The 25,990-nt window shown below is 36.8% G+C and overlaps 1 protein-coding gene across 4 annotated transcripts; it reads right to left on the bottom strand.

Annotated features, from left to right (window-relative positions):
* Window positions 1-4,260: 4,260 nt before the first annotated feature.
* On the bottom strand, window positions 4,261-24,275 carry srsf11 (serine/arginine-rich splicing factor 11). 4 transcript variants are annotated; one of them, NM_001364795.1, is made up of 12 exons: window positions 23,899-24,275; window positions 19,068-19,201; window positions 13,737-13,846; window positions 11,250-11,342; window positions 10,801-10,850; window positions 10,210-10,337; window positions 8,722-8,806; window positions 7,327-7,458; window positions 7,006-7,095; window positions 6,346-6,441; window positions 5,498-5,636; window positions 4,261-5,394 (listed from the first exon to the last, which is right to left on the bottom strand). In NM_001364795.1, the coding sequence occupies exons 1-12, from the start codon at window positions 24,018-24,020 to the stop codon at window positions 5,200-5,202; spliced, it is 1,374 nt and encodes a 457-aa protein (NP_001351724.1). In that variant the 5' UTR covers window positions 24,021-24,275; the 3' UTR covers window positions 4,261-5,199. The 4 variants fall into 4 exon arrangements, with proteins under 4 accessions (NP_001351724.1, XP_004913981.1, XP_004913979.1 ...); XM_004913924.4 differs by adding an exon at window positions 14,127-14,243 and having other exon boundaries at window positions 7,006-7,458; window positions 23,899-24,268; XM_004913922.4 differs by having other exon boundaries at window positions 7,006-7,458; window positions 23,899-24,266.
* Window positions 24,276-25,990: the final 1,715 nt, after the last annotated feature.

The following is a 25,990-nucleotide window of genomic DNA, read 5'->3' on the forward strand; positions in this document are numbered from 1 at the left end:
TGTTCAGAAGAAAGGTGAGAATAAAGTTCGGGTACCACTCCCAGGATAAACAATAGGTGCCTAGAGGCAGGTGGAACAGGCAAAAGCATGCGTGTCCATAAAAACCCTTGTAACATGTTTTTAATTGGGAAATAATTGTAGTTTGCCTAGCACTAACTATAAGCTTCTTTATAGACATAGTTTGTAAGAGAATGTTATACGGGATATTTCTCTTATGAAAACTAAGGGGCAGATTGTTTCCTTCAGTCTTGGAAAAATTCCCAATCGCAGCTAGCAGGCAGCGGTTATTTTGTGGATATTCAGGCAAGCTTTGTATCACCCCAAATTCTTGTTCATGTGCCAGAATGGGGGACCTGATGCCAATGCAAAGGATACACAAGTACAGAGCGTGAGGTTGGAGTGGAAAATGTGAGTAGTTTAACGATATCTAGCAAGTGCTGAATGAAAATTTAAATTAACTGCCTGCCCCGCCTCTATGCCTCAGGCAATAGATACCTGTATATGCCCCGCCTCATCTTCACAAAGAAACTACAGTTGACCATTGAAGGAGATTAGTCACCACTCGTAAGGGACATTAATCATGGGGCGACTAATCTTCCCCGTGTGCCAGAGCCCTAAGGGGTTTTTTTTGTAATTTGGATCACCAAAACTTTAAGTATACTGAAAAATCTTTTAAACACTAACTAAACCCAATAGAATTGTTTTGCCTCCATTAAGGATTAATTATATCTTAGTTTGGCATTAAATACAAGGTACTTTTTTATTACAGAAAAAAAAATGTTTTTAAAAATGTGAATATTTGCTTATAATGGAGTCTATGGCAGATGACCCTCCCATAATTCAAAGCTTTCTGGATAATGGGTTTAGATAAAGGATCCCATACCTGTATATAGTAGCCTAGGTCAAAGAAATTCTTGTGCTCATAGTAAAGTGGAACTCGCTCCAAAATTAATTTTTTTTTTGTCTTTGCACATCGAAAATTCTGAATTCTAACCAGCTTTCAGATATACATACTTGTCTACTAACTCACACTCCAGATAAAATGCAGAGGAAGTGTGAATGCTGTCTACAGGGAGCCAGTTCTCTGAAACCCCAAAGCCGATTTTTTGCTGTGCATTTAATCTACCCCCTGGAGGAAGGTACACACGTCAGGGTCAGAGGCTAGCTTTCTTTGGAAAAGGACTGACAGAGCAGAGACCTGTGATTTAAGAGAAAGACCCTCCTGTAAAAAGCCAAACATAGAGAAAAATAAATCATTCTCAAAAGAAAAACCACTATTTACACACACACCCTACGGTATGTCCTGAAGGAAACTGGTTTTCTGGTTGCTTTCATGGTCATGTTAACATCTGAAGAGAATCCCTTAAGTCTGAGGACTGCAAGCAGAGGAAATACATATCCAAAAAATCCTACCGTGAGGTCATGGCATCCATGGCAACTGCCACACAACCCTGCAGCAAGCTACATGTCCACAATGGTTTGAAAACCCAACTAGTTGAGGAACCACTGGATCTCCTGCCATTTTTCAAGTTTGGGAATATAAACTGCAGAGAGAAGGATGTTATTGTGGTCTGCCCAGGACAGAATGAGGAGGCTGCTCAAGAGCCTGGCAAATCTTGGTTCCCCCTTGACGGTTAAAATATGCCACTGCAGTGGCGCTGTCTGACTGTATCTTTATTGCCTGGCTTGGAGCTGTTCCTCCCAATGTAACAGAGCTTGATGAATAGCCTTGAGCTCCAGGAAACTGAATGAGAGCTGGGACTCCAAGGGAGTCAATGTTACTTGCACTATGTGGTTAATGAAACTGCCCCCCAACCCTAGCCTCCAGAACTACTCTGGTCTGTGGCAGAACAGAGAGTGTTTGTGACAGATGTGTGGTTCTATTGATCTAGAACAGTGCTGTCCAACTGGCGACCCCCACCTGTCTGGCTTCTTTGATGGTTTACCTTTGAGTAAGCTTTAAATGGTATCAGTACTGAGATTAACTGGCCCCCTACATGGTTCTCACCTCAGATTCAGGCTGTAATCCCCCTGTATTGTTTAAACATGTAATTCCCTGTACTGTTCACACCTTCTAATCTCTGCATTGTTCAAACCTCAGGCTGTAATCACCCCCATTGTTCACCTGTTCTCACCTCAGACATTGTAGGTACTGCCTGGACTATGCTGCCTGTGTGTATGGCACACACAGGGAGCATAGGGTAGGCAGAGTATGGCACACACAGGCAGCATAGGACAGGCAGAGTGCTGCTTGTGTGTGCCATACTCTGCTTGCCCTTTGCTGCCTGTGGGAGGTGTACCCGGCAGGGGTTTGTACTGGGAGTTTGTTAGCTGTTGGAAATAGCCATTAAACGGTCCCTAAGGTGTGTAATTATATTCTGCAATTCACAGGGGAGGAGGCATATGGATTTATGGGTGTGTCTTAATATGACATAATATAATTCTTTCACATATGAATGATGGTTGATATCCCCACAGTAAGGACCAAGCATTTGCGTTTTGCTGCACTACCACCATTGTGATAAAATGGGTGTGGTTTGAAGTGGGTGCCTTGAGGGGAAATCACGGCGCCGCATATGCCATCCCACCGGCGATTTACATTCTCGCCGGTGGGATGGCATTTCAGGGAGATTTGTCGCCGGCGACTAGTCTCCCCGCATGCCAGAGCCCTTAAACCACAAAAATCTACTTCCACTGAAATGGATCATCCTTGGTTGAAACCAAAGCCATTTAATATAGAGCCATACCAAAAAACTTTGCATCATAAGAGAAGCCCACTATAAAACAAGTTTATCATGTAAAGTAATTTTATTGACTAGCATTCTTCCCTTCACAGTCTGATAAAGAGTGACCGTAATATGCTCCTGACCTGATGCATGTCTTCATAAGCCAGTAGTATGTTATCTGGTTAACTGCTTGTGATCCACAGCTATTCAAAGGGACATTTTATCATACCTCAATATATTTTGAGAAACACATTAAAGTAGTAGTTCTGTCCTGTTTAATAGCTAATTGCCCAGAGATGGGAAATCTGCTGCCCTACTATCTTTTCCTAAACTACAACTTTAAATCCAACAATTGAAGGTTGTCAGGAGAAGCAGGGAATGGAGATCAAAGACATTTATTGTAATACCCTCTCTATGATGAAATCTCAAGTTCATGCTGTTTTGGGGTAGGAGTTTACTGGAGGACTTGAGAGTGAATTCACAACACAGATGGAATTGGTGGAAATCATTACACATAAAAAATAAACTACAGTAGAGGGAAGGTTAGAACTCGGCAAATGCTTTTACAAGACAACAATTACATACTTTTAGAGGAACTGTAACACTAAATAATCAGCTCTAGCCTGCCCCAATAAACTCTATCCTACAGAAAATTATATTCAATGCTTTATTAAAAATACAGTTATAAAACTGCTTTTGGTTGTACAGGGTCTTCTTAATAAGGCAATAGGGCAAGATGCAAGGAACAACTCTCTACATCTCCACCTAGCCAGACCCCCTAAACTAGTTGTTATGGCTTTAAAGCCTGCCTTTAGTTTAGTTTCCAGGAAACAATGCATAGCAGCAGTTATTACTCCCTCTGTGTAATTTATATCTTTAAGAGCAGTGAGCCGTAAAGAAATCCAGGTGCTAACTTTATGTGGTCTTCTGCGGTTTTTAGATTTATGGCTGACCTGTGTGCTGCCTTTACTACTTGCAGCTCTTCCAGAGAAATCAAGTTGAGGAATAACACAAAAAGCTTATTCCTCTGTAAAACCACAAGAAATAACTTCCAGTATAGATGTCTGGATAGGAGATGTGGAGCACTAAACCTTGCACTTTCTAGATCCAAGGTGCAGTGCTCCACATCTCCTAGCCAAAGTGCATGTCACCCTTATTGAGAAGGCGGTTTACATAGTAAGTTAGGTTGAAAAAAGACCTACATCCATCACGTTCAACCATTATGCCTATATATAACCTGCCTGCTAGTTGATCCAGAGGAAGGCAAAAAAACCCTATCTGAAGCCTCTCTAATTTGCTGCAGAGGGGAAATTAGAAAGGCTTACAATCGGAAGTTTTAGAACAGTATTTTTGATAAAACATTGAATATAAAACTTTACGCAAGATTGGAGAAGGGTAGAGAATTTTTTGGTTAATTTAGTTACAATTCCTTCATAATACCCCCCCTTTAAACAAATACCATAAAAAAAAATTTTTTAAAAAGACATATGCCAATGACAAAACACTTCTTTGTTATCAAAAAACAGTTTCACAATTTTTTTTTTTTTAGAAATTTTATTATCAAAGTTTCTTGTAAAACAAAATTTCAGGAACTGTACATCAACATGGCACAGATTGCAACCTACATTTGCTTTTGGTAATTAACAAAACTGAAGCTTTCAAGATTCTGAAACAAAAAAAAAAAATGCAAAAACAAAAACCTTTCTACTGAGTGTATAACAGCATACAAGCACTATCAGGCTGCTGCCACACTGACCGTGAACAAATCAAAACTGCTACCATAGAAAATAAGCATCAGATTAAAAATGCATTGCCAGTTTAAGATACAGATGGGCAAGAAAAACAAAAAAGGAGGAGGGGTGTAAAAACATTCTACGTTAATATTGAATTCAGATCACTGGACATCCAAAAAATTGCTTGATAACAGCCTTCAGAAAAGGGTTAGTACATTTTTATTTAAGCCTCTTAAAGCAAAACAAAACCCACAAAATATTCAGTTGTGGGACTAAGTCTACTTACACCAGAAAGATGTGAACATACAATGTGCATCTTCCAATTGACTTCAGTTCATTTTTTTTTTACATCTATGATGTGTATGCCAAACTAACATGTATTCAGTTCATTTTCTATATAGACCATTTATTCAATGAACCAGATTCTACATATGGTAAATGAAGAACTATATAGCAAACCAGATAACCCATGCGAGGTGTAGACGCATGCAGCATATTTGAAAAGTCACATCACACCAGGACGAACTGTTTGCTAACAATCCAGTTTGACCATACAGGACTTGTATTCCACTTCCACAAACTTTTCAGCCAGGACGTTAATGTGTTAGGTTGGATACATTCACTTATAGCTCAGTTTTATATACGACAAAATTATAAGAAATATTTTAAATAGAAAATCAAAAGATATACATATGAATAACACCACCTCACATTTTCACTAAGGGTCACAGTTAAGACGCTCAATCACTCATATCCATATCCTCCTCATGATGGTCATCCCCATTAATTTTTGAGTCTTTTGCTGAATCTGCTATTGGCCTTTCAGTTGTTTCACTCTGTGCTGGTGGGCTTGCTTCTGGAACCATGTATTCTTCCCGTTTTTCTTTCTCGCTGTCATATCCTTGTTCCTCTTCATCGTAGTCACGTGTTACCTGCTGCTCAGGCAAAAGACAAAGGAGGTAAAGCATCCATTTATAAAGCATGCAACCTCAAGGTAAGGTAATAGGCGTGTTAATGTTACCCAATTTTAACACTTACTTTTACATCTTTCTCGCTTTCAGACCTCCTCTCACGCTCCTTCTCCTTATCTTTACTCTTCTTTTTCTTACTACTTGATCTTTCTCTTTCATCGCGATTCTTCTCTCGATCCTTATCCTTCTTCTTTTCCTTTTTATGCCTAAAATTCAAAATATATGTTGTCAATACAAAGTCTGGCTGAGAGATACCAGCACTCAAGGTGCAATATTGTTAAGATAGGTCTTTATTAGTAATATTTGTTCTGCTCTTCCATAAATATTTCAATCTATAATTCATCTGCTGCTTGTTTGCTACAACTGAAATTTTATACAAGAGAGCAAAAGCTAAATAAAATGACTACTACTAATTGCTAATGCTGTTTCTTCATAAAGATAGTGCAAAGACCATTATAATTACCTTTATATTTGTGGTCAGTCTTTGGATTAAAACGTCAGCAGCCATTAGCTTTCAGTTCTTACAGGGTAACAGATAGCCGTTGTTCAAGATAAATCTTGCAAAGTTTTTACTCTGACTAGGGTTACATATAATGCTTTTCATGATGAGGCATATAACCCCATACATAGCACATACACTAGGTTGTAGTACAAAAATGCTAGAAGCATCAACCATGCTGGCCATGGGGTTCAGGCAGACTAACAAGCAACAGATCTAAGCAGTGGGGTTATTTGAATGTATGCAGGCCCCTCATGAACCTTGCTGTAGTCACTGATTCTTCAAAGGGTATTTATAATAAGTGGCCTATCCTGTATAACATTGAATACTATGAAAGTACCCAGAAGGTCTAGTGTATATTTTCAGTGAGGAATTTTACAAACAATAATTCAGATAAATTCCAATATTCTTAATACCTTCTAGGAGATGGTGATCGAGAAGGTTTCCTCTTTGGAGATCTTAGTTTTTTGGGAGACCGTGACCCACTGCGGCTCTTCCTGCGCCTCTTATCTCTATGAAATAGAAAATAATACTTTCAATTATTTTCCTAAACCACAGAATATATAAGAATAAAGTAAAACACTAGATATTTTTATACTAAACTAATTGGGGTTAAATTCTACAATCCAAACAGGACAACAAAAAAAATAAAGGAACTAAAATTAGGTGGGTTATAAAAGTAGTCCAAATATTTCTAAATATGCTACCTGTGTACGCCTTTTAAACCCTGAATTGTCATTCTATGAACCTATGAATATGTGTGCAGTCACACGAAACGCGTTAGGTTTTTATCTTTCAAGAAAGCACTTTTGTTTATCCGCTGTCCTGGAGTCCGACGAGTGCATGCTGTTTTGTGTCAAATACTTCTGGTAGCAAGCATGTTTTTCCATAAAGCTGAAGGCCCATGATATAATTTGTTACACAACAAAGATATGGACTTGCAAGATTTTAAAGAAATCTTGCTTGCGTTGATAAAAGGTTTGGTAAATTATAAAAAAAAATGTTTTAAATAATAATGTTTTAATACATTAACAGTATTACAGTAGCTAAAGGCTTTCTTGCAAATCAATCTGTACCTGCTTGTGCTTCTAGATCGCCTGGTTGTGCTGTAGCTTTTAGGCGGGGTTTTAGAACGCTTTTTTTCTTTTTCTTCTCTTTTTTTCTCTCTAAAAAAAACAAGTAATAGATTTAAAGAAGCTACAAACACATGGAAAATATAATATGAACCATAGTTAAACAGAAAAAGAAACAGTAACACCATAAACTGAGTGATGTATATCAAAGTAATTAAAATGTTATGTACTGTTGCCCTGTACTGGTAAAAGTCACACACAACCAGTACAGGACATTTTTTGGTGTTACAGTTATGGTAGGTAAAAAAAAACAAAAAAAAAAACCTGGGTTTAGATGTGCTTCTTGAACGTCGACTCCTCTCTCTTGAATGAGATCTTCTCCTTCTAGGGCTCTTGGACCGTCGCCTACTTCTAGACTTTGAGTGTGACCTCCTTCTTGATCTGCTTCTGGAACGTCTATCAGTATTAACAAGAGAAGTCATTTATAAAAGCTTGAAACATATAATGTGTATTTAAACATCACAAAAAATGTTACATTTTCTGTGTACTTAGAATTGATTGAGCTCAAACATGACAATACTACATAACAGTGTATACTGCAGTCGATCAATGCTGGCCACAAGTAGTAGTCCATTTATCTGTTAAACAGCACATCCATACTAACACTTCATAATTAAAATGTTAACATTACACACAAAGTCTGAGGAGCCCAAGAGAGGTTTGGAAGTCATAAAAATGGCAAGTTCCTTCAAACATAGTAACTATCTTAAGCAAAGCCGTAATGTCTGGGTCTGAAACTATTAGGGACATATTTACAAAGACACTGAACAAAAGTAGCTTATGAATTTTTGTTGATGCTTTTACACTGCTCTCCACATGTAAAAACAGCTGAGATAAAAAGTGATATATGGATGGGGTCGCTGTTAAGTAGAAGCCTAGCATAAAAACTAGTGATCTAAAATTGTGATTTTTACACTATCACATGCCAGGGCTTTACAAATAATTCAGTTAATGACAGCAAGCTTGTGCTTTTTCTATGTGAAATAAGATAGTTATAAACATGCTAATCTGCATTTAAAAAATATAACTAAACATACAACTAGACAGTTTTTTATTTTGGACTGACCTCTTCCCTTCATTCCTCACTTTCCCTGTTTATTTACTACATAAATTAACTTGACTAAAATTACTTTATTGCACCAAATGTAACCACTGCCAACAGAGGTCACAATTAATCAAAAGACAAATGTACATAAATTAGAGCAGGTCTAGACTCCAGAATGTACTATTCTAGGCCTTTCTTAATGTTATACTACCACTATAACATAATAGTATATGATTACTAACATATGCATATGAAGTATACATTCTAATTAAGTATCCAAAAATTTGCTGAAAAAAAATATTATATAGAGTCCAGAATGGGGAGCACTCCTAGAGAAAGTTGCTAGACCTTGGTGCCAGAGCTTGATAAATCAATATAGTACAGAGAGAGTGTATGTGTGTATATATATATATATATATATATATATATATATATATATATATATATATATATATATATATATATATATATATATATATATATATATATATATATATATATATATATATATATATATATATATATATTTATTTAATTTTTTTTTATTTATTTTTTTTTTTTTCACTATTGTAAATTTTAAAATGCAGGAAACCCAAAATGCTTTAATATCACACCTGTGTCTGGAAGATGAAGGTGTTCTCCTACGTCTTGAGTGGGATCGTGATCTTGAATGCTTCTTGCTTTTTTCATCCTTTTTATCTGGGGAAAAAATGTAGATAACTTTCAATATGGTTACCACCACCAATTTATTGTCCAAAATGATAACTAATAGGAAGCCACTGTGTAAAGCCCCAGCCCTATACCTCATGCAAACCATACTCCTTAACAGAAACTGTATGGGCCTTAAAAGCTACCAGACAAAGCTCCAATATAAAGCTATTTACACAGTGTTATAGGAGAGCCAATTGTGATTTGATATTAGGGAAGATTAATAACATAGTATTTTGTATACTATACAAAAAAGAATACTGGGAATATTTACGTATCTTTTGCCTTGTTATAAGCTAAATCTGCCTAAACAAATTTTCCGCTTTATATAGGCATTATTAACTCTTGGTTAAAATTTTCATGAAGCTATGTAATGTATTGACCACATTTGCCTTACAATAATACGCAACATACCACTTCTACATGGACAGAACTGCCTTAAAGGAACAGTAACACCAAAAAATGAAAGTGTATAAAAGTAACAAATATAATGTGCTGCTGCCCTGCACTGGTAAAAGTTGTGTGTTTACTTCAGAAAGTCTACTATAATTTATATAAATAAGCTGCTATGCAGCCAAGGAGGCAGCCATTCAAAGGAGAAAAGGCACAGGCACATAGCAGATAACAGATAAAACACTATTGTATTCTACAGAACTTATCTGTTATCTGCTATGTAACCTGTGCCTTTTTTCCAGCTTGAATGGCTGCCCCCGGGGCTACACAGCAGCTTATTATATAAATTATAGTAGTGTTACTGTAGCAAACACACCAGTTTTACCAGTGCAGTGCAACAGTGCATTATATTTTTTTTACTTTAAAGCGGTTTCATTTTTTGGTGTTACTGTTCCTTTAACCATGGGTCACATCCATTTTAGAGCAGCCAGAACCATTTACCATGTGAAACAAGTACCCAACCTTGTTGGCTTCTTTTAGCATGTTTCTCATGTATTTCTCTGCTTGTTGAGAACAAAGTGAATGAAATCATGTAGAAGACTTTTACTGCTAAACAAACCACTGACTATCAGTTATGCCGGACTACTCTCTTAAGTGCATCATAACAGCCAGACAAAAACATCCCTGATGACTGCACTAAACTCGTCTGTCTTGCCTTGTATGTCAAAGTAATGCACCGATTTTAAGCATGTTCTTAACTTCTACTATGGATTCTAACTGATTTTGATTTTGCTAATGTCATTAACATTTGCTCTAGCAACTCACCAGTACTTATCTAGCACTGAAAGCAAAAATATTCAACAAATTGAGCTGTCCTGCATTTTATGCATGCAAAAAAGGACAGTATGCCTTACTGCCCTCCCACAACCATAAGCTACTTCTGGGTGTCACTGAATTATGCCTACTATATCTTGAAAAAAATCCAAACACATTTAACTTACCTGGCTCAATTGCAGCAGAAATCAAGGACTGTGCCTCTCTGACCCGCTTCATAGCTTCCTCAATGTCTTTGCTAGACGTATCAGATTTCAGACTTGGTGACACCAGCCCTGCTGTTACATGATTTAACCTGCAAAATACATTTTTCTATTAGTAAACACCAAACCAAGGGACCATAGAAACTCCACTATGAAAAGCTTGTGTGCGTGTAGCCTTTTGGATGCTGCATGTAGCAGATTTGGATATTGTCACACATGAATTACCATGTTGCAAATAACGTAAAGATATTTCAGAAGTTATAACAATTAGGGCTAGTCATACCAGTTCTCTCACCATTTTTGAGTGAAAATTCAAAAGAATTGAGAGGCCCAGAATGATTTGCCATAAGCAGTCAGTTATGATAAGCATAAGCAGTTGCCATGATCAAAGATGTATTTTGGTTATAGATATGCTAACTGGATTATGGAAATACCATGTGTTACAGGGTGTAACCATTAAAAATTACAAACTATAGTTGGGTAGAGAGCTACTTGAGAAGCTACCAAAAAACAAAACAAAAAAACCTACAAATAAATAGAATTAGGGAAACTTACTTTGGATCAACGGTGCTCATAAGCTTTAAAAGCTGATCTGCTGCCAGAGACTGAAAGAAAATACACAAGCTTAGAAGATTAAAACATTACATATGACATATCTTACATATGAATGGATATGTTTAAAGGGGATCTATATAGTCAAAAACACAATCAATTTTTGGGTTCCCCACACAAACTTATCACCAAATTTACCTGCATTAATAATTTTGCACCATTTAAGAAATACCTGCAAAAGTTTTCAGCATTCCTCTGCCCACTCTACATTTGCTGTTTTGATTTTAAATACCTTAAACAAATCTATATAAACTGTAATAAGTTACAGAGACAGAGTCACACATGAGGTTCTCAAGACAAAAGGGATGCTTTCATTTGAAACACAAGCAAGGTAAATAGCCATGCATGCAAACATCCACCTAGTAAATAAGCAGATTATAAACAGGAGGTACCTGTGAATTTAAGTTTGCTCCAGGAAGAGTGAGGGCTGCAAGAGTTGGATCAAGTGTAGGGGCTCCCAATGCAGCAAGTGGGACAGCACCAATCTATGTGGGGAAAAAAGTAAAAATGTTCAACACATAGCTATACAGAAAATATATTTCTCACAATTGCTTATTTTGGCTTAGCAAGATTTTGTGTACAACAATAGAAGGATACACTTAGAAGTCAAACTGATCTAGCGCGCAGTTAGAAACTAAAAATGGATATACAACTCCAATGCAGGCAATTTTAGAAGTTAATACAAAGTAAACTTCTTGTATGTTTTAGTATATGCCTAAATAGCAATTTCAAATGTTGCAAGGGCCATGACAGACATTTGGCTGCAATGCCTCAAACACTAGGGGGAACATTTACTAATCCACGAACGTCCGAAAAGCGTCCGAATGCGTTTTTTTCGTAATGAATGGTATTTTGCGACTTTTTCGAGCGCTCAATACGAAAAAGTCGCGACAATTCGCGAAAGTCGTAACGGCTATGAAAAAGTCGCGACAATTCACAAAAGTCATAATGGCTATGAAAAAGTTGCGACAATTCACGAAATTTGTAATGGCTATGAAAAAGTCGCGACAATAAGCGCAAGTCGTAACGGCTACGAAAAAGTCGCAAAAAATACGAAAAAGTCGCAAAATGTTCGTTTTCCAATCCAAATTTTTCCCATTCGGATTCGTGGATTAGTAAATCAGCCCCTAGGTATACAACTACAAACAGTTAACTATTCCAATTATGAAAATCACTGTTTATATAGCCTATACAGTACACTGTTTGAGAAGTGCTGGTGCCAAAATAATAGATTCTACCATTTGTCAAGCACTTTTCAATGAGGCCACAGTTTCACTTCAACCTATAGAGAAGGTAAAAAGGTTGTACTGAAAGCAGTAATATGAAAACGACAACCACCCTATCTTGTCAAAAAATAGTATGAACAACATATTTGTTTGGATATATACAGGAGGGCGTGTTTGACCTGATAATTAAAATGAAAGATCCTGGCCCATGCCCCCTTAAGGACAGTCCTGTACATAAGAGGCACTTGGAAGCTGAATGTTTCCCTGTAACAAAACGCAAGTAGGCTTGGTCTTTTAGAGGAATGGCACATTTAATATATCCCTGCCATTAAATTTGCTCCATTGTGGTCAATAAAACATCAGAAAACTGCTCTGAATAGAAGGCAGTGTGAATTTTTGACGCTAAAATGTAACCAACAGAAAATGCATTTTCTGACAGTTAAATAATTCAGATGTTTTAACACCAGTGAGTCGCATTGCCTTTTGTTCATAGAATTTCTGATGGTTTTTGTCACCCACAATGGAGGAGATAAAGCTGTGGGGACAACACACCCTCTAGAATAAAGGATTCTGCCTTGATATGAGCAGCAACAAAATGTCTGGTCTTTATGTTTGCAAGTTGAGAACAATCTAGTTTTTTCTTAAAGCAATTTAGGAGTTCTGTGAGGTAATAAGTATAAATTGTCAGTGCAATTGCAAAAACGTCCTACAATTATCACATGTCCACAACTTTACCATTGTATAGATCTTCTTTTACAAAATACAAATATCAATAAATACTGTTTAGATATAACTATTACATAGTTCCCTCATTTTTACACACCAACATATAATGTATAGTGTATCTCCCTGATATTTCAATCCCCCGAAACACATAAATGGGGTTTCAACTTTATTAAATAATATCTATGGTTTCTGTCATTTCTGGCACTAAACACAAAAATGAAGGCAGTTTCACTTTAGCACTTCCTGTAACTTTCTGATGCAGGAGAACTTCAGAGAAACCGATACAATGAATTAACAGTCCACCAAGAAGCCCTTGATAATAAGCTGTTAAATGTCTACAGCTTAGAGAAGGGAGGTGCTGGTTTGTTTAATAGGGACCGCTGAACAAATTGCCCTGTTTATACAAATTAGTGCTTTATGTGACAAATATGAAAATATGGATTTTTTTTTTAAATTAAAACAATAGGCAGGATGCGATTTCAACACAAGCACTTTTTATTTATTGAGTTAATGTTTAGCAAAGGTGTTTTTTTAGGTGTATACTGTACCTTTAAATCTACTCAGCTAAAAGCCTCTGGTTGGATCAGAACTCCAAAACAATACTAGACGCGTGCGGCATTCTACCCTACTTTATCAAAAGTTAGATCTCTTTTAAACATGTATGTTCCGCTACACCTCAACACAGACACAAATCACAGCCTAATCAGTTTATGGAGGACAACAGACTCAGAATTCATATTCTAAACCCTGCAGCTGCTCTTGCTCCATGTGTATGTTTGGACGTGTCTATATCTTGGCTAAGTGGCTATCGTTAAACTTAGGGCCCTGGCAGAAGGAACATTAAGCACTGTTGACAAAACCTCCCATCTGCTATCACCCTTATAATTGATTTTAAGTTGTAAAATCATAAAAACGTGTAATACATACCTGACTGAGTGGATTAGGAGTGGGAAGAAGCCCTCCTCCGGGCAGTAAGCCTGCAACTGCATTAGCTGGCGCCACCAATGACAGGGCTTTGGCCTCATCAGGAATTATTCCTGCAGAAAAACCACCAAGTATTAGATGCACTGTTTTGTGACGTTAAAACAAACAATTTGCAGACACGGTCTCCCTGCTCTATCAGTTGAGCTTGCTGGAAGCACATATTTGGCTGCCAGCTTCTAGCACTATATACAGTTAACTTTTAATTCTAAGCCAGTAATTCTGACTTATCCCTTTGTTTTCTTTTAATAACAATTTGGTTAATTGATCTAGGGTAGAAAAAAAACTGCACAATATACACTACTTTTTGTGTTAACACTGCCGAGATTTTATCACCTGTACTCGAATTTTAAGTCATGAACCAAACGTAAGCAAGCACAGTCGGTTCTCCAGGGGTGTGCTCTCAACTTTCAAAAGCTGTTTTATGAACAACGACTCGTGTCGGCTGCTTCACTATAAAGCACACAGAAAAATCAAGATACACAAGACAAAAAAGTTTGATTTAGGGATTAATAAGATGGAACAGTTTTCTATTTTGAACACCTACCACAAAATCTTACAAGGTAGTTGTAAAAATGTTTTCTGTTTGCATAGGCCTTTTCTGACATGTTTCTGCTTTCTGGATGTACCATGCCATGTTCCTTACCTTATCAGCAGAGATTTATAATTTGTGATGGGTCATAACACAACCCAGTGTATTACCATTGCAAACAGACCAGGCATGATCAGCTACAGCCACTTGAGGTAAATTAGGCATATGGCTACACTTAACATAAAAAATCTAAATTCGGCATCAAATAATATAAAACAAAAACACTACTAAGGCAAAAGCTATTTCATCTGTGTGCCCATACCCCCAAAATCAGAATGGAGAAATCAAGAAAGAAAACAAAAAACAAACTAGAGATTTTTTTTCTTTTAAATACCAGTAATTTGCCTTGAATGCACATAAAGACACTGCATGTCATCATAAAACATACAAAATGTACAGGGCACTTAAGAGAAACTGGATAAGCTGCAGAAGAAAACTGTTGAGTGGTATTTTCAGCAGGGCCTGGTATATAGTTCAGGCTGAACCAGGGAAAAGAACTGTAAAACACAACAACAAAAAAGAAAAACCACTGTTAAATAAAGGTAATGGATCCTTCCACCTACTTTGATTGCTGCAGATATTAAACAAATTTACATTAACTGCAGGGTTATCTTGTAAGATATCAAACTGTAGATTTCTTTTAATCAGGGTTGAATATTGTAATTGTGGGGTTTAATACATGGATTACCCAACACTGCATATTACACCTTGTGTGTGTGTGTGGTACGATACATATAAACTGGAGAATGTTAATTCTAGCCAAATTATGTATGTGAACCATGAGACTGCTCTTATTGTAAATTATGCATCTGATATGCTAACTAAACTGATCTTAATCAGTTAATATTCTACAGTAAATAAGAGTAAAAAAAAAAAAAAAAAGAGAGACCAATGCGGACTCTCATCACATACACTTCATTTCATGCATTAAGTTCTTTAATTCTCCACTGTTGCTTTGTTAGAAAGAATGCATGAATGTGTTAAGACAAAAAACATTATTTATTCAACCCAGCTTATAAATTAGGCATCACAACTATTCTTAAAAAATATTTGTCTACTCTTATGTACTGCCAGTATTAAAAATCTAAAGCCACTCAATTCGTAAAGAAAGGGGGAAAAAAACACACTGACAATAGTACAGCCCATTTAGTGAAGAGCAAAATGTAGCAAAATGAAAGTAGTTTGCCTTCATTCTAAAATACTATAGTTGGTAAATCTTTCTAGGAGTTTGATTCTGAACTCTGGGCTAACTCAGTTGTTAAACTGGAGGCCCATGGATTAGCAGTTGCACATCAAGCTATGTTATAGCTCTGATACTACCTACAGATTACCACTGGGCTACATAAATCAGCATGTCACTCATGCCTCTTCTATAGGAACTTAAAAATAGGAGACAAGTAACAAAGAACAGGTGTCTATACTTATCAGGAGTAAAGTGATTTAACAACACATTACTTTTTGTGGGGTTTACAATTAGCTGCAGAAATCCCAACCTTTTGCTGCAGAGTTGAGGCCACTGCACAGTTTGTAAAATTCTTGGTCCCCCATACACTGTACCACTGCATTTATCAAAATGCTCTTTCAGTAGAAATGTTTAATAAATATTGGCAACTCACTAAACTGCTTGTTTATCACCATACAGGGATAAATATAATATAGATCAATTATCAAACTCTAGTCACAACTAATATTAGGGCATTTTATTTTGGTATTACATTATCCCCTGAAGATATGTAGCTCTCATTTAAACTATGTATACACACACACACACTAAGGAATGTTATTATTGCTTAATTATTGGAGCTACTTAGAAAAAGCATACATTCTGTTATCTAAATCTATACCATACTTAACCTCTGTACAGTAGATACAGGCCCTCTGGCAAAGAAAATAAAAATGTCACAGCAAACTACCACATTTTGTGGATTAAATATGTTAGCAGTATGAAATAAACATAAAATAGGTAAAATACTATTTAATTTCCTCCATGTTCCTAATAATTAACTGATAAGTGCAAGCACTGTATTGCATGTGCAAATACAGCATTAGAAAGATATTACTCTGTACAGCATATGCCCTTAATAAAAGGGTAAAACTGGCTTTGGAAAAACTTTTCCAACAGCCTCAAAAAAAACTAATATAATATATTCTTCGCTCAATGGAAAAAATATTTTAAAAGACCATAGAGAATTTTTATTTTAAATATAACATTTGAATCTGGCCAGTCAGTAGTTACGAAAAGCTTCAAATTTCTTGAAAGTGTCCTATTTTATATGAGAAATGTTTTCAGACATTTGACCAGTTTATCTGCTGGTTAAATAAAAAATCATGGTATTATAAAGAGTTCATCTGTTATTTGTTTGGAACCATTTGCTCTACTGCACAAATGACTGCCCCTATGGCTACACAAGAGCCTATTTATATAAATTCTATGGGGGAGATTTACTAATCCACGAATCCTGAAAGGGAAAAATTCGGATTGGAAACGAAAATTTTGCCGTCTTTTCGTCGTCGTCACGACTTTATCGTAATTTGCTCAACTATTTCGTATTGAGTGATTGTAAACTATTTCGTATTGAGTGATTGTAAACGGAGGAAAAACCAATCCAATTTTTTCGCAACGGCGACGAAAAAGTCGCGGAAAATATACGAAAAAGTCACAAAAATACCGATCATTACGAAAAAACGCATTCGGACCGTTCGTGGATTACTAAATCTGCCCCTAAGCCTCTGAAACATGCCAGTAAAAGGTAACATTTTATTTAAATGCACAAAAACCCCTTTCATGTTTGGTGTTGCAAGTCCTTTAAAAGTCTAAGTTCTTAATTATCAAACTGCCTTTTTAAACAAAAATTGCTATTTTATAGAAACTTTGTTAAAACTCACTGTGCCACAGTTACTGAGGTGAACAGCCTTACAAACATATTTGGTACAGTTGTAGAGGTGGATGGATCACGAAGAACATGCCAGTTTAGAACTATTTATACCACAATATTTTTAGTGTTCATTCAACCATGATTGTTCTGCAGTTTCTAATCATTCATGTACTGAATGTGGGCTTTCAGTCTCATTTTAGAAAATGTTTAAGAAGAGAAGTGCAACCTAATAGCACATAGTAACTTTATACATGGCAAACACGTCTGACTTTTTTTTTTTTTATAAGATTACTTACAAGAATGAAGTACTGAATAGAAGATGAACCTTTTATGAAAAAGAATCATTCTTTCTATAATCCTTGCATTAAAAGCAAGTTTTACACAGAAAATAAAGGACTATATTGGTTTTGAAAAAACAGGACAAGATTTCTTACTTAATTGTGGCTTACTCAAATTCCCTGATTGGGCAGTGTCATGTTCACTTTTGTTAGAAAGCTGTAAGGTGGCGTGCATTGTTTTAGTTGTCTACCTTTGCCTGATCTCTGCAATTTTTAACGTCGGCAGTGTACTCAGTCACCAAACACCACATACCTTACTATGCAATAAAAAATGACAGGAGATAACACTGACATAACTTTAATGGCAGAAATAGCCATATAGATTCAATGTTTACTATCGTTTATAGAAGCTAGGTAAAGATATGCAACAGGCATATGGTCTCTAAATATTCCCGTAACACAAGGGAAAAGGTAACATACAGTGTAGTGCACAAACTGTACATTAGGATTTCAGGATAAAAATTGTGGGCATACAGTGTATGTAAATGTCTAAAAATGCCTTCAGATTAATTAAGAGATTTTGCCATTCTAACAATGGCTATAGGACATTTTAAAGGGCTTGAATCATTTTCAAGCACAGGGATTTAATGTAAGGATTGTTACAATAAGAGCACAAGTACCTAATTTATCAAATACAGTTATCCAACTGTAACATTACAAAGGACTACACTCAAGGATGCAGTTTTTCCAATGCAACCAAGCAAAGGCCTATGCTGGAGTAAGAGAGTCATACACTTATATCTAAGGAAAGAAAATATTGTTAATAAGTAGTTACACCACGAATAACACTTGGGGATGCGAGAGCTTGCTGCCGTCTAGTTAATGTCTAGAATCCCCTGAAGCAGCAGAGGACCCAGTTTTTCTGTCATCAGGAAGGGCTTTGCAAATGCCTTCTCCACTACAAAAATCACACACACAAATAACAGAGAGAAGATTTCATTATTTAGCAAGTATTTTGAGGTACAGAAGGATACAAATGTGAGAGGGAAAGAAAAAACTTAAATGCCCAGCTCCCATCCAGACCCTTCTGAAAGTTTTTTGACAGACCACAATCAATCCATGGTAGACTTAGCATTACCAGAATATCATTCAAGGTCTTTATTAGGGTTACCAAAGTTCTCCCACAAATACAATGGAAATGGATTGGGACAAGCTGCTGCACTGGAAAAAGAACACCATGGCAGAAATATTGAAAATTTACAATGTCTGGATATTATATAGCATTGTATAGAATACATAAGTAAAAAAACATGCCAATGGTCCAGCATAAATTAAGATAAGCCCTAAAGGTAATCAAAGCTTTAGTGTGTTTGCAACAGGGAATGCTCAGTATACCAGGGATATTCCATACAAAAGAAAAAAAAAGAAAAAAAATAAAAAACAGTAGCATGCAGACTGTGCTCACTTAAAGTATGGACCAATAAAATCCCCCTTCCCAGCAGTGATATAGTTAACTTAAGCAGGTACAAACCTTCTGCATATGGAACGACTATCAAGGCTCTGTCAACGAACACTGTATTAGTCAGATGCTGTGCAACCACTGCTGAGTCTGGATCTTGGAACTTTACAAAACAGACACGAGATGTTACAGGCAAAGGAGAATCACTACAAAAGGAAAGGAAAGAATCAGGTAAAACATCAGTTTATAATTAAAATGAATTGGATGGATGGAGGATGCACATGCATACCAACAGAAACACATATCCATACCAGGCTACCCAGTTTGAGATTTTACAGAAGTGATACATTTCTACAGTTCATGATTCTGTTAGTAAATACTTTCATGATAACCGTGCTATTGGAATTAAACTGTAGCTACAAAAAAAAAAAAAAGACAACCAATGACAATTTATAAAATAATGAAGTTACTCTTCACCAACCTATCAGTAACTGTTTTTTTTCTTCATGCAGGCTGTTCGTGATAGTTTTTGATGGACAGTAAGCTCTAATAAATCATTGGTCTGTGTGCCCTTTAACTAAATGTTGTATTTCAACTGTCTTTCAGAAAGAATCACACAAAGGCTGAGCACCAAAGGCCATTGTTAAGAGAGGTATAGTGAAGTTTTACATTCTTTTTTTTTTTAAAAACTATATGGAAGTTTTAACAGAAAGTTTCTTATCTCAAAGAGATGAAGTTTACATTTGTATTAAAAAAACAAAAAAACACAACAGCAGGCACAAAACTCAAGCACCAATGCTGCAGAACTGTAAACAGTGTCAAATGCTATTTGTATGGCATACCCGACAGTGCTGGCCAAAAAATGTTGTTTGGCTACAACTGGGGAGGTAAACCATGCAAAAGATGGTTTCCACTTGTTCACAATTTGGCACAATCTACAACAACTTTGTTGCTGCTACTCTTTATGGTAATGGCACATGATCTCCTGCAGTATAGAAGACAAAACTTTAGAAATCACCTTTATGATTAAGATCAGTCTGAATTTCTGCAAGCCAAACATCTGGAATTTTGTGAATTCATGCAATTCAAACGATGTACCAGTAGAGATTCGGACTGATCTTGATAGATAGGAAATGTTTTGTTGCACGTGCTGAAGAAGATTTAACATAGAAGACTTAACATTCGGACTGCAATGGCCTTTAAAAGAAAAGCTGAGGAAACAAAAAAGCAGGAAATTGGACAGAACCACTACACTGAGCAAGCTATGTTCGCAGATAATTTTTTTGTGTACTTCCCTTCCTGTTTGGAAACAATAGGATATTAAGGGGCCTATTTTAAAATATATAATTATAAGATGAGATGTAGAATTACCTTCTAAACAATGGCAAAAATTCACTTTAAAATATTTCTCTTAAAACCCCATAGAGGGAAAAAAAGAGCTTTCTTTACACTTAAATTCCATATGGTAAAAATAATAATTGTACACTGTATTATGAACAATACAATTAAGCGGATTTTTATAGCAACGCACACACAAACATTTAGAAATGGGCAATTTTTTTTTTTTTTACACCAACATGTTAATAAACCCATAAGTGATCAAGTTAAAAGCGCAGACCAAAACGATTTTCAATTAAATAAGGGGGCAAGGTATTTATTTTGCCCAACATTTCTACCTCCATCACAGAGCATGGCATATGTGATACCATGTACAGCACCCAGAGTGCCATTGCCAGAAATATAAAGTCCCGCTTCCATTGTGCCATTTGTTTTTTTTTTCCAGCTGTGCCAGTACTTGTGCAGGTTCATAGCCTGTGCAATCTACCACATCAGACAGGGAAGAATGTAGCACAAAAATGAGTGAGGGTTCATTTACAATAACAGAACTGCTTAAAGTTTACCCAATATTTAGTAACTATCATAATTAGAAAAGCTAAGTGAGAAAAAAATACATTTTTAAAAGTTCTTAATGCTTGTTAAATCATTTCTACATAGTGCAGCTATAGCAAACATATGCTATACACATTGCTGTTACACAAGGTCTGCACAAAGAAACAACCCTCCAAATTTATCACTGGCTTTGTAAATGCTAGAATCCTGAAAAGGCTGGTCTTGAACCAGATGTAGAAAGTAGAATTACCTACTGGAATCTGTAACTTCCAGGTCAGAAGATTCGGAATCTGCTTGCATAGAGCTGGTATATCAGTGGAGTAGAGAGCCAGCTATGCAGTAAGCATACCATGTAGCAAAAATTAACAGGTTTAGTAGTCCTGTGACTATTCATCTAGAATATAAATATCAGCTATCAAGTACTTCAAAATAATGAATCTGTTTAAATATGTCAAAAATCCTATAGGAAAAAAAAACAATTTATATAAGCAATGCAGTAATATTTTCTACCATGACTGCACTGAGCATGTTAACGGTGTCACTGCATCTACAGCTGGCAGTACATGACCCAGCTTGGCTCACTGTGATCACTTTGCAAGACCATCTGGACATATATGCTTACTGGATCACAGATGATCTGACCTGTTGGTGAATGGTTATAAATTCAAATGAACATAAGAATAGCATTCAACCCATGGACCAATCATTTGGATACCGGAGAGTACTGTCCAATGCATAGCCTCCTTAAAACCTAAAACATCACCCAAATGATACATGGCATCATACTCAAAAACCAAGTACAGCTCAGAATATAAACCATACTTATATGGTTTTATTTTTAAGGGTTTATCCAGGGAGGATGGGAACCTGGAATGTGCTATATTTTAAAATATCACCTGAACATGTATTATTTTGCACTGAGTAAAATGAAGTGTTCAATTGTCTTCTGACCTTCTAATTTCTTGATTCGGGCACCTACCCGCGGATTACATGTGCGGTGACAGGTATTCAATCCACCTGTCATTATGCATATGGCAAGATTTCAAGTATTTTGTTTCCTAAAATGTGCCAATCCACTGAAGTATTTCCATAGCTTCAGGGTTTCAATTACACTGTTGAACCATCCTGGAGCTACACTGAGTAGATTTTGGCGTGGAAACTCAAAAGTCTGCATTTAAGCGTCAAAATCCGATAAGTATAAGAGCCGATGCAGCCCCGATCCGACTGATTTTCAAACCTGCCTGATCGAGATCTTGCTGATTTGGGGCCAGATATCGATCGGGCTCCCCCATCTTTAGTGCCCATGCACGGGCCAATAAGCTGCCGAATCAGTCTAAGGGACAGATATCGGCAGCTAGAATTGGCCCGTGTAAGGCCACCTTAACTGCCTTGTCAATATCTATGCAAGGCCCACTGATCCACTAATCAGCTATTTTCTCATTCACATTGCAAGAAAGAACGAATTGTTACACATTGCTACATTTGTCAGGAAACACTATAAAGCTCCCTGTTAAATTTTACTCAAATCAACTGTATAATCTTTCTTTGTATGCAGAGACACATTTTGTTTCTGTAGAAAAGGAAATAGTGACATCTAGTGATATGCAATGTTAGAGAATCAATGATGCAACACTTACAAATCTGAAAGCAAACTATAAACTACAAGCACATGGGAGGACATTTTAGACAGATAATGGGGGATGTTTTTTCCCCCACCACAAGATCAATGCAACAGAGGCCAGCCCTTTGACTAGAGCAGAACTTTCATTTGAAGAAGTGTTGGTGGCTCTTTATGGAAATTAAAAAGATTGTTAAATGCTGTTCTGGGTGATGTTAGTGCTTTAAGAATAGTTTGGATGATCTCTTGTATAATATCCAAGGTTATTGTCATCTTAAGACCTACAGTTAGTAGAGGTAATGATATGTATAGTTTATATATGTTAGTGTATTGTTAGGTCTGTATGTGTGTGTATATATGTGCACTGGTGTTTGTTCAGAACTATATTTACACAAGTACTCTAAACCAAGTATTCTATTCTTAACCAGTGATATTCAAACAAATTTCAGCAATTTCTGAATCAGAATTCCCAAACAGCTTCCAGAAATTACATGGCCACCAGCCAATAAGCTAGATAAAAAAATAAATAAATAAAACAACATTAGATGTCCACAACATAACCCTGTTTTACAGTAGTGTGCCTTTCCTACAAACAATTATAGAGCTTGCTCACATGTTTACAGAGTCAGATATAGTGAGTGGACAAATAGCCCGGCTCAAACTAATGAACTAAACGAAAAGCCTTTTAGAACAGGGTATCTATCGTACAACTCATTTGTTTTGTCTGGTTTGTTCTGATATTGAAAAACACTAAATAAATTATTAGCACTGTTTATAATACACTGCTGGATATGGCAGCTTTATCATTAGAGAGAGGTAAAGTTGCACAACACTACCAGGCAGCCTAAAACCTACATCAATGCGTTAGTTCTGTGGTGCCAGGAGAATATATACTGAAAACATCCTTTTTTTGAATACAGAACAAGAAATCGAACCGCCATACATTATTGCTATTTGATGTGTGCCCTGCATTTCAGTTAGGGCAGGAATGGCACACCTGCAGAGACTGAATGTTACAAACTTCTATCACATTGTGCTGCTTGAAGCTGTAGAACTGTTCTAAAACAAACAGAAATAATCTAGCCAGCAGCATGCGTTGGGAATAGCTCACATGCAGGCGATAACGAAAGCAAACATGCTGCTTCTCTAAATCAAGGTGCCACACTGCGACACATCAACTGTTGCACAATAATTATCATTATAACCAAAAAAAGAAAGAATAATGGGGGGAGTCATTTCCTATAATCGCTGCGCTATTGGCCTGGAGATTCCAGCACTAAGCCTGTAACACACTGCTGTGTACGTGAGACGACAAACCAAGGCCCTTACAAGGCAGGCCTGCCCGCCATAACACTCGCTTCCACGCACTGAATTTATCTCGAACGCTGCACTTACTCGGGCGGAAAGAGTCGGAGCTCCTCGATTTTTCCCAGGAACCCGAACAGGGTTTTCATCTGCTCAGATGAAGCGCTGGGAGAAACGTTCGTCACCTGGATCACATCGGTGCTGGAAGTCATTTCCGTGTCTCCTGCTTTAACACATTAAATACGGAAACAAAAAAGTAACACACAGAATTAGTAATCTAGCGTGTCAGGGCGGGCTGCCCCTGTTTGTGGCTGAAGAAGGCCGAGGAAGAACAGCCGGGTAATGGAAGCTACAAAGAGTAGAAACCCGCCGCCATTAAACAACGAGTAACACAAGGTGCCTCGCTGGGCCGCAGTATCCCACAATGCACCAGTCGCGCAAGCGTGTTGTGACCGTACAGAAAAAAAAGCCCTCTGCTATTGGCGTGTGCATACAAAATGGCTAGTGATTGTGGTTTGCTGAATTGTGCCTTTTCCGCTGGTGTAAAGCCCCGATTTGAAATTAACGAAGGTTGCTTGAGGCAGCTGTAAATTCCATATAAATATTAAAACTCTATATGCAGTGTTCGTCGTTTACAAAACATTTCGTGTTTTGTTTTGTTTTTTACTTGAATAGCTCACTCCTACCAATTTTTTTATTTGTCTCCCTGGCACTGTACAAAAATTTAGTATAGTGAATACCAAATAGTCCTACCATTTCACAATTCTTTTACTCAAGAACTGATCCCCATTGGCTTTACTGGGTTACACCAGCTCTTTGTGAAGTAAATAGGGGCACATTCATCTGAATACAAAAAAAACGTATTTTTTCTAAGTTGTAGAACTGTGCATGTTTTCTGCGATTTTTCTGTTAATTTGCACAACTTTTTCGTACTTTGCGACAATTTGTGCAACAAAATAATATTTTCATAAAAGTTTTAGAATTCATTCAAGCTTCGGTATCGTGACTTTCCTTGGGCCAGGTTGGAGCTGCAGAGTGCCATTGAGTCCTATGGGAGGCTTCCAAAAACATGCACAGAAGGATCAAAGTCGGAAAGTTTCTCACGCTGTTTACGATCGTTCAGATACGAAAATTTCGTAACTTTCGGATCGAACCACAATATTTTCGTAATGCACATCAGAAATTTTCGTATTTAATGCGAATTGTCGCAAATCGTTCTCATAATTCGTACTTTAATGAATCAGCCCCATAGTGTATGTTTGTGGAGTAAAGTAAAATACTGCTTGCTGTCCATGAAACATAGTGTTGGACTGAGATGTCAGGGGCCCACCAGAAATCCCTGGACCATGGGACCCACCATGAAATCCCTGGACCACTATCAAAAGTAACTCCTCCTTTCCTCCCTCAAACTCTTTATTATCCTAGTCCCTTTTTCTCTACATACTATACTTTATTTTTCCATATATCAAGCTTCCTTGTTCCCATACAGAAATAGGGAATGACCATGAAATAGGCTAAATAGTTAAAAGCAAGGGGGCCGATTGACACCTGGGCCCACCGGAAGTTTTCCTTGTCGGCCAGTCCGACACTGAACATGGACACTTGTGGTAATACACACAATACTGATTAATCCCAAATAGATGAGCCATTCTATAGTAAGTTCTCAATATCTGCCCTTACTCTATAACTTAGTGAAAGGCAGTGTTTAGAAAGCAACTGCATTTTTTTAAAATATATACCAAGATCTTTTTTCATATGTTAGCAACCAAGTCAGTGCAACATTTATTAAATACAGGCCAGACATGGGATACCTTTTTGATTTTACACAAACTCATTGGTTGGATATGTGACTTTCGTGCAGTCATATTTACCATCACAATGCAGCCGCATGCAGTTCTGGGTTGCATGTTTGTGATATTTATATGTTGTACATGTACTAAAGGATTTCTGTATGCTTTCTATATCACAATCTTTAAGTGGAGATATAATTAAGCTTTATAAGCTTAAAGACCTTTTTGCTAGAAAGTATAAACAGTGCATGTGACCATTTTACTGAAGTAATCTTATTAGTATATGTCTGGTAAGTTCAGCACTGACAGTTCTGGATGGAAGACAAGCCCTTGTAAAGACAACACTGAGGGGCTATTCTTGGTACCACTAGTCTTTGTCACATGACATTTTT

Source organism: Xenopus tropicalis, chromosome 4 (assembly GCF_000004195.4).
Source record: "Xenopus tropicalis strain Nigerian chromosome 4, UCB_Xtro_10.0, whole genome shotgun sequence".
Taxonomy (NCBI): Eukaryota; Metazoa; Chordata; class Amphibia; order Anura; family Pipidae; genus Xenopus; species Xenopus tropicalis.

Coding starts and splice junctions, on each gene's coding strand:
- srsf11 (XM_004913922.4), bottom strand. CDS start 24,020: ATGACTTCCAGCACCGATGTGATCCAGGTGACGAACGTTTCTCCCAGC. Junction 10,851..11,249: donor GAGCAAACTTAAATTCACAG/GTACCTCCTGTT, acceptor ATTTTCTTTCAG/TCTCTGGCAGCAGATCAGCT. Junction 7,459..8,721: donor CCTTCATCTTCCAGACACAG/GTGTGATATTAA, acceptor TAATACTGATAG/ACGTTCCAGAAGCAGATCAA.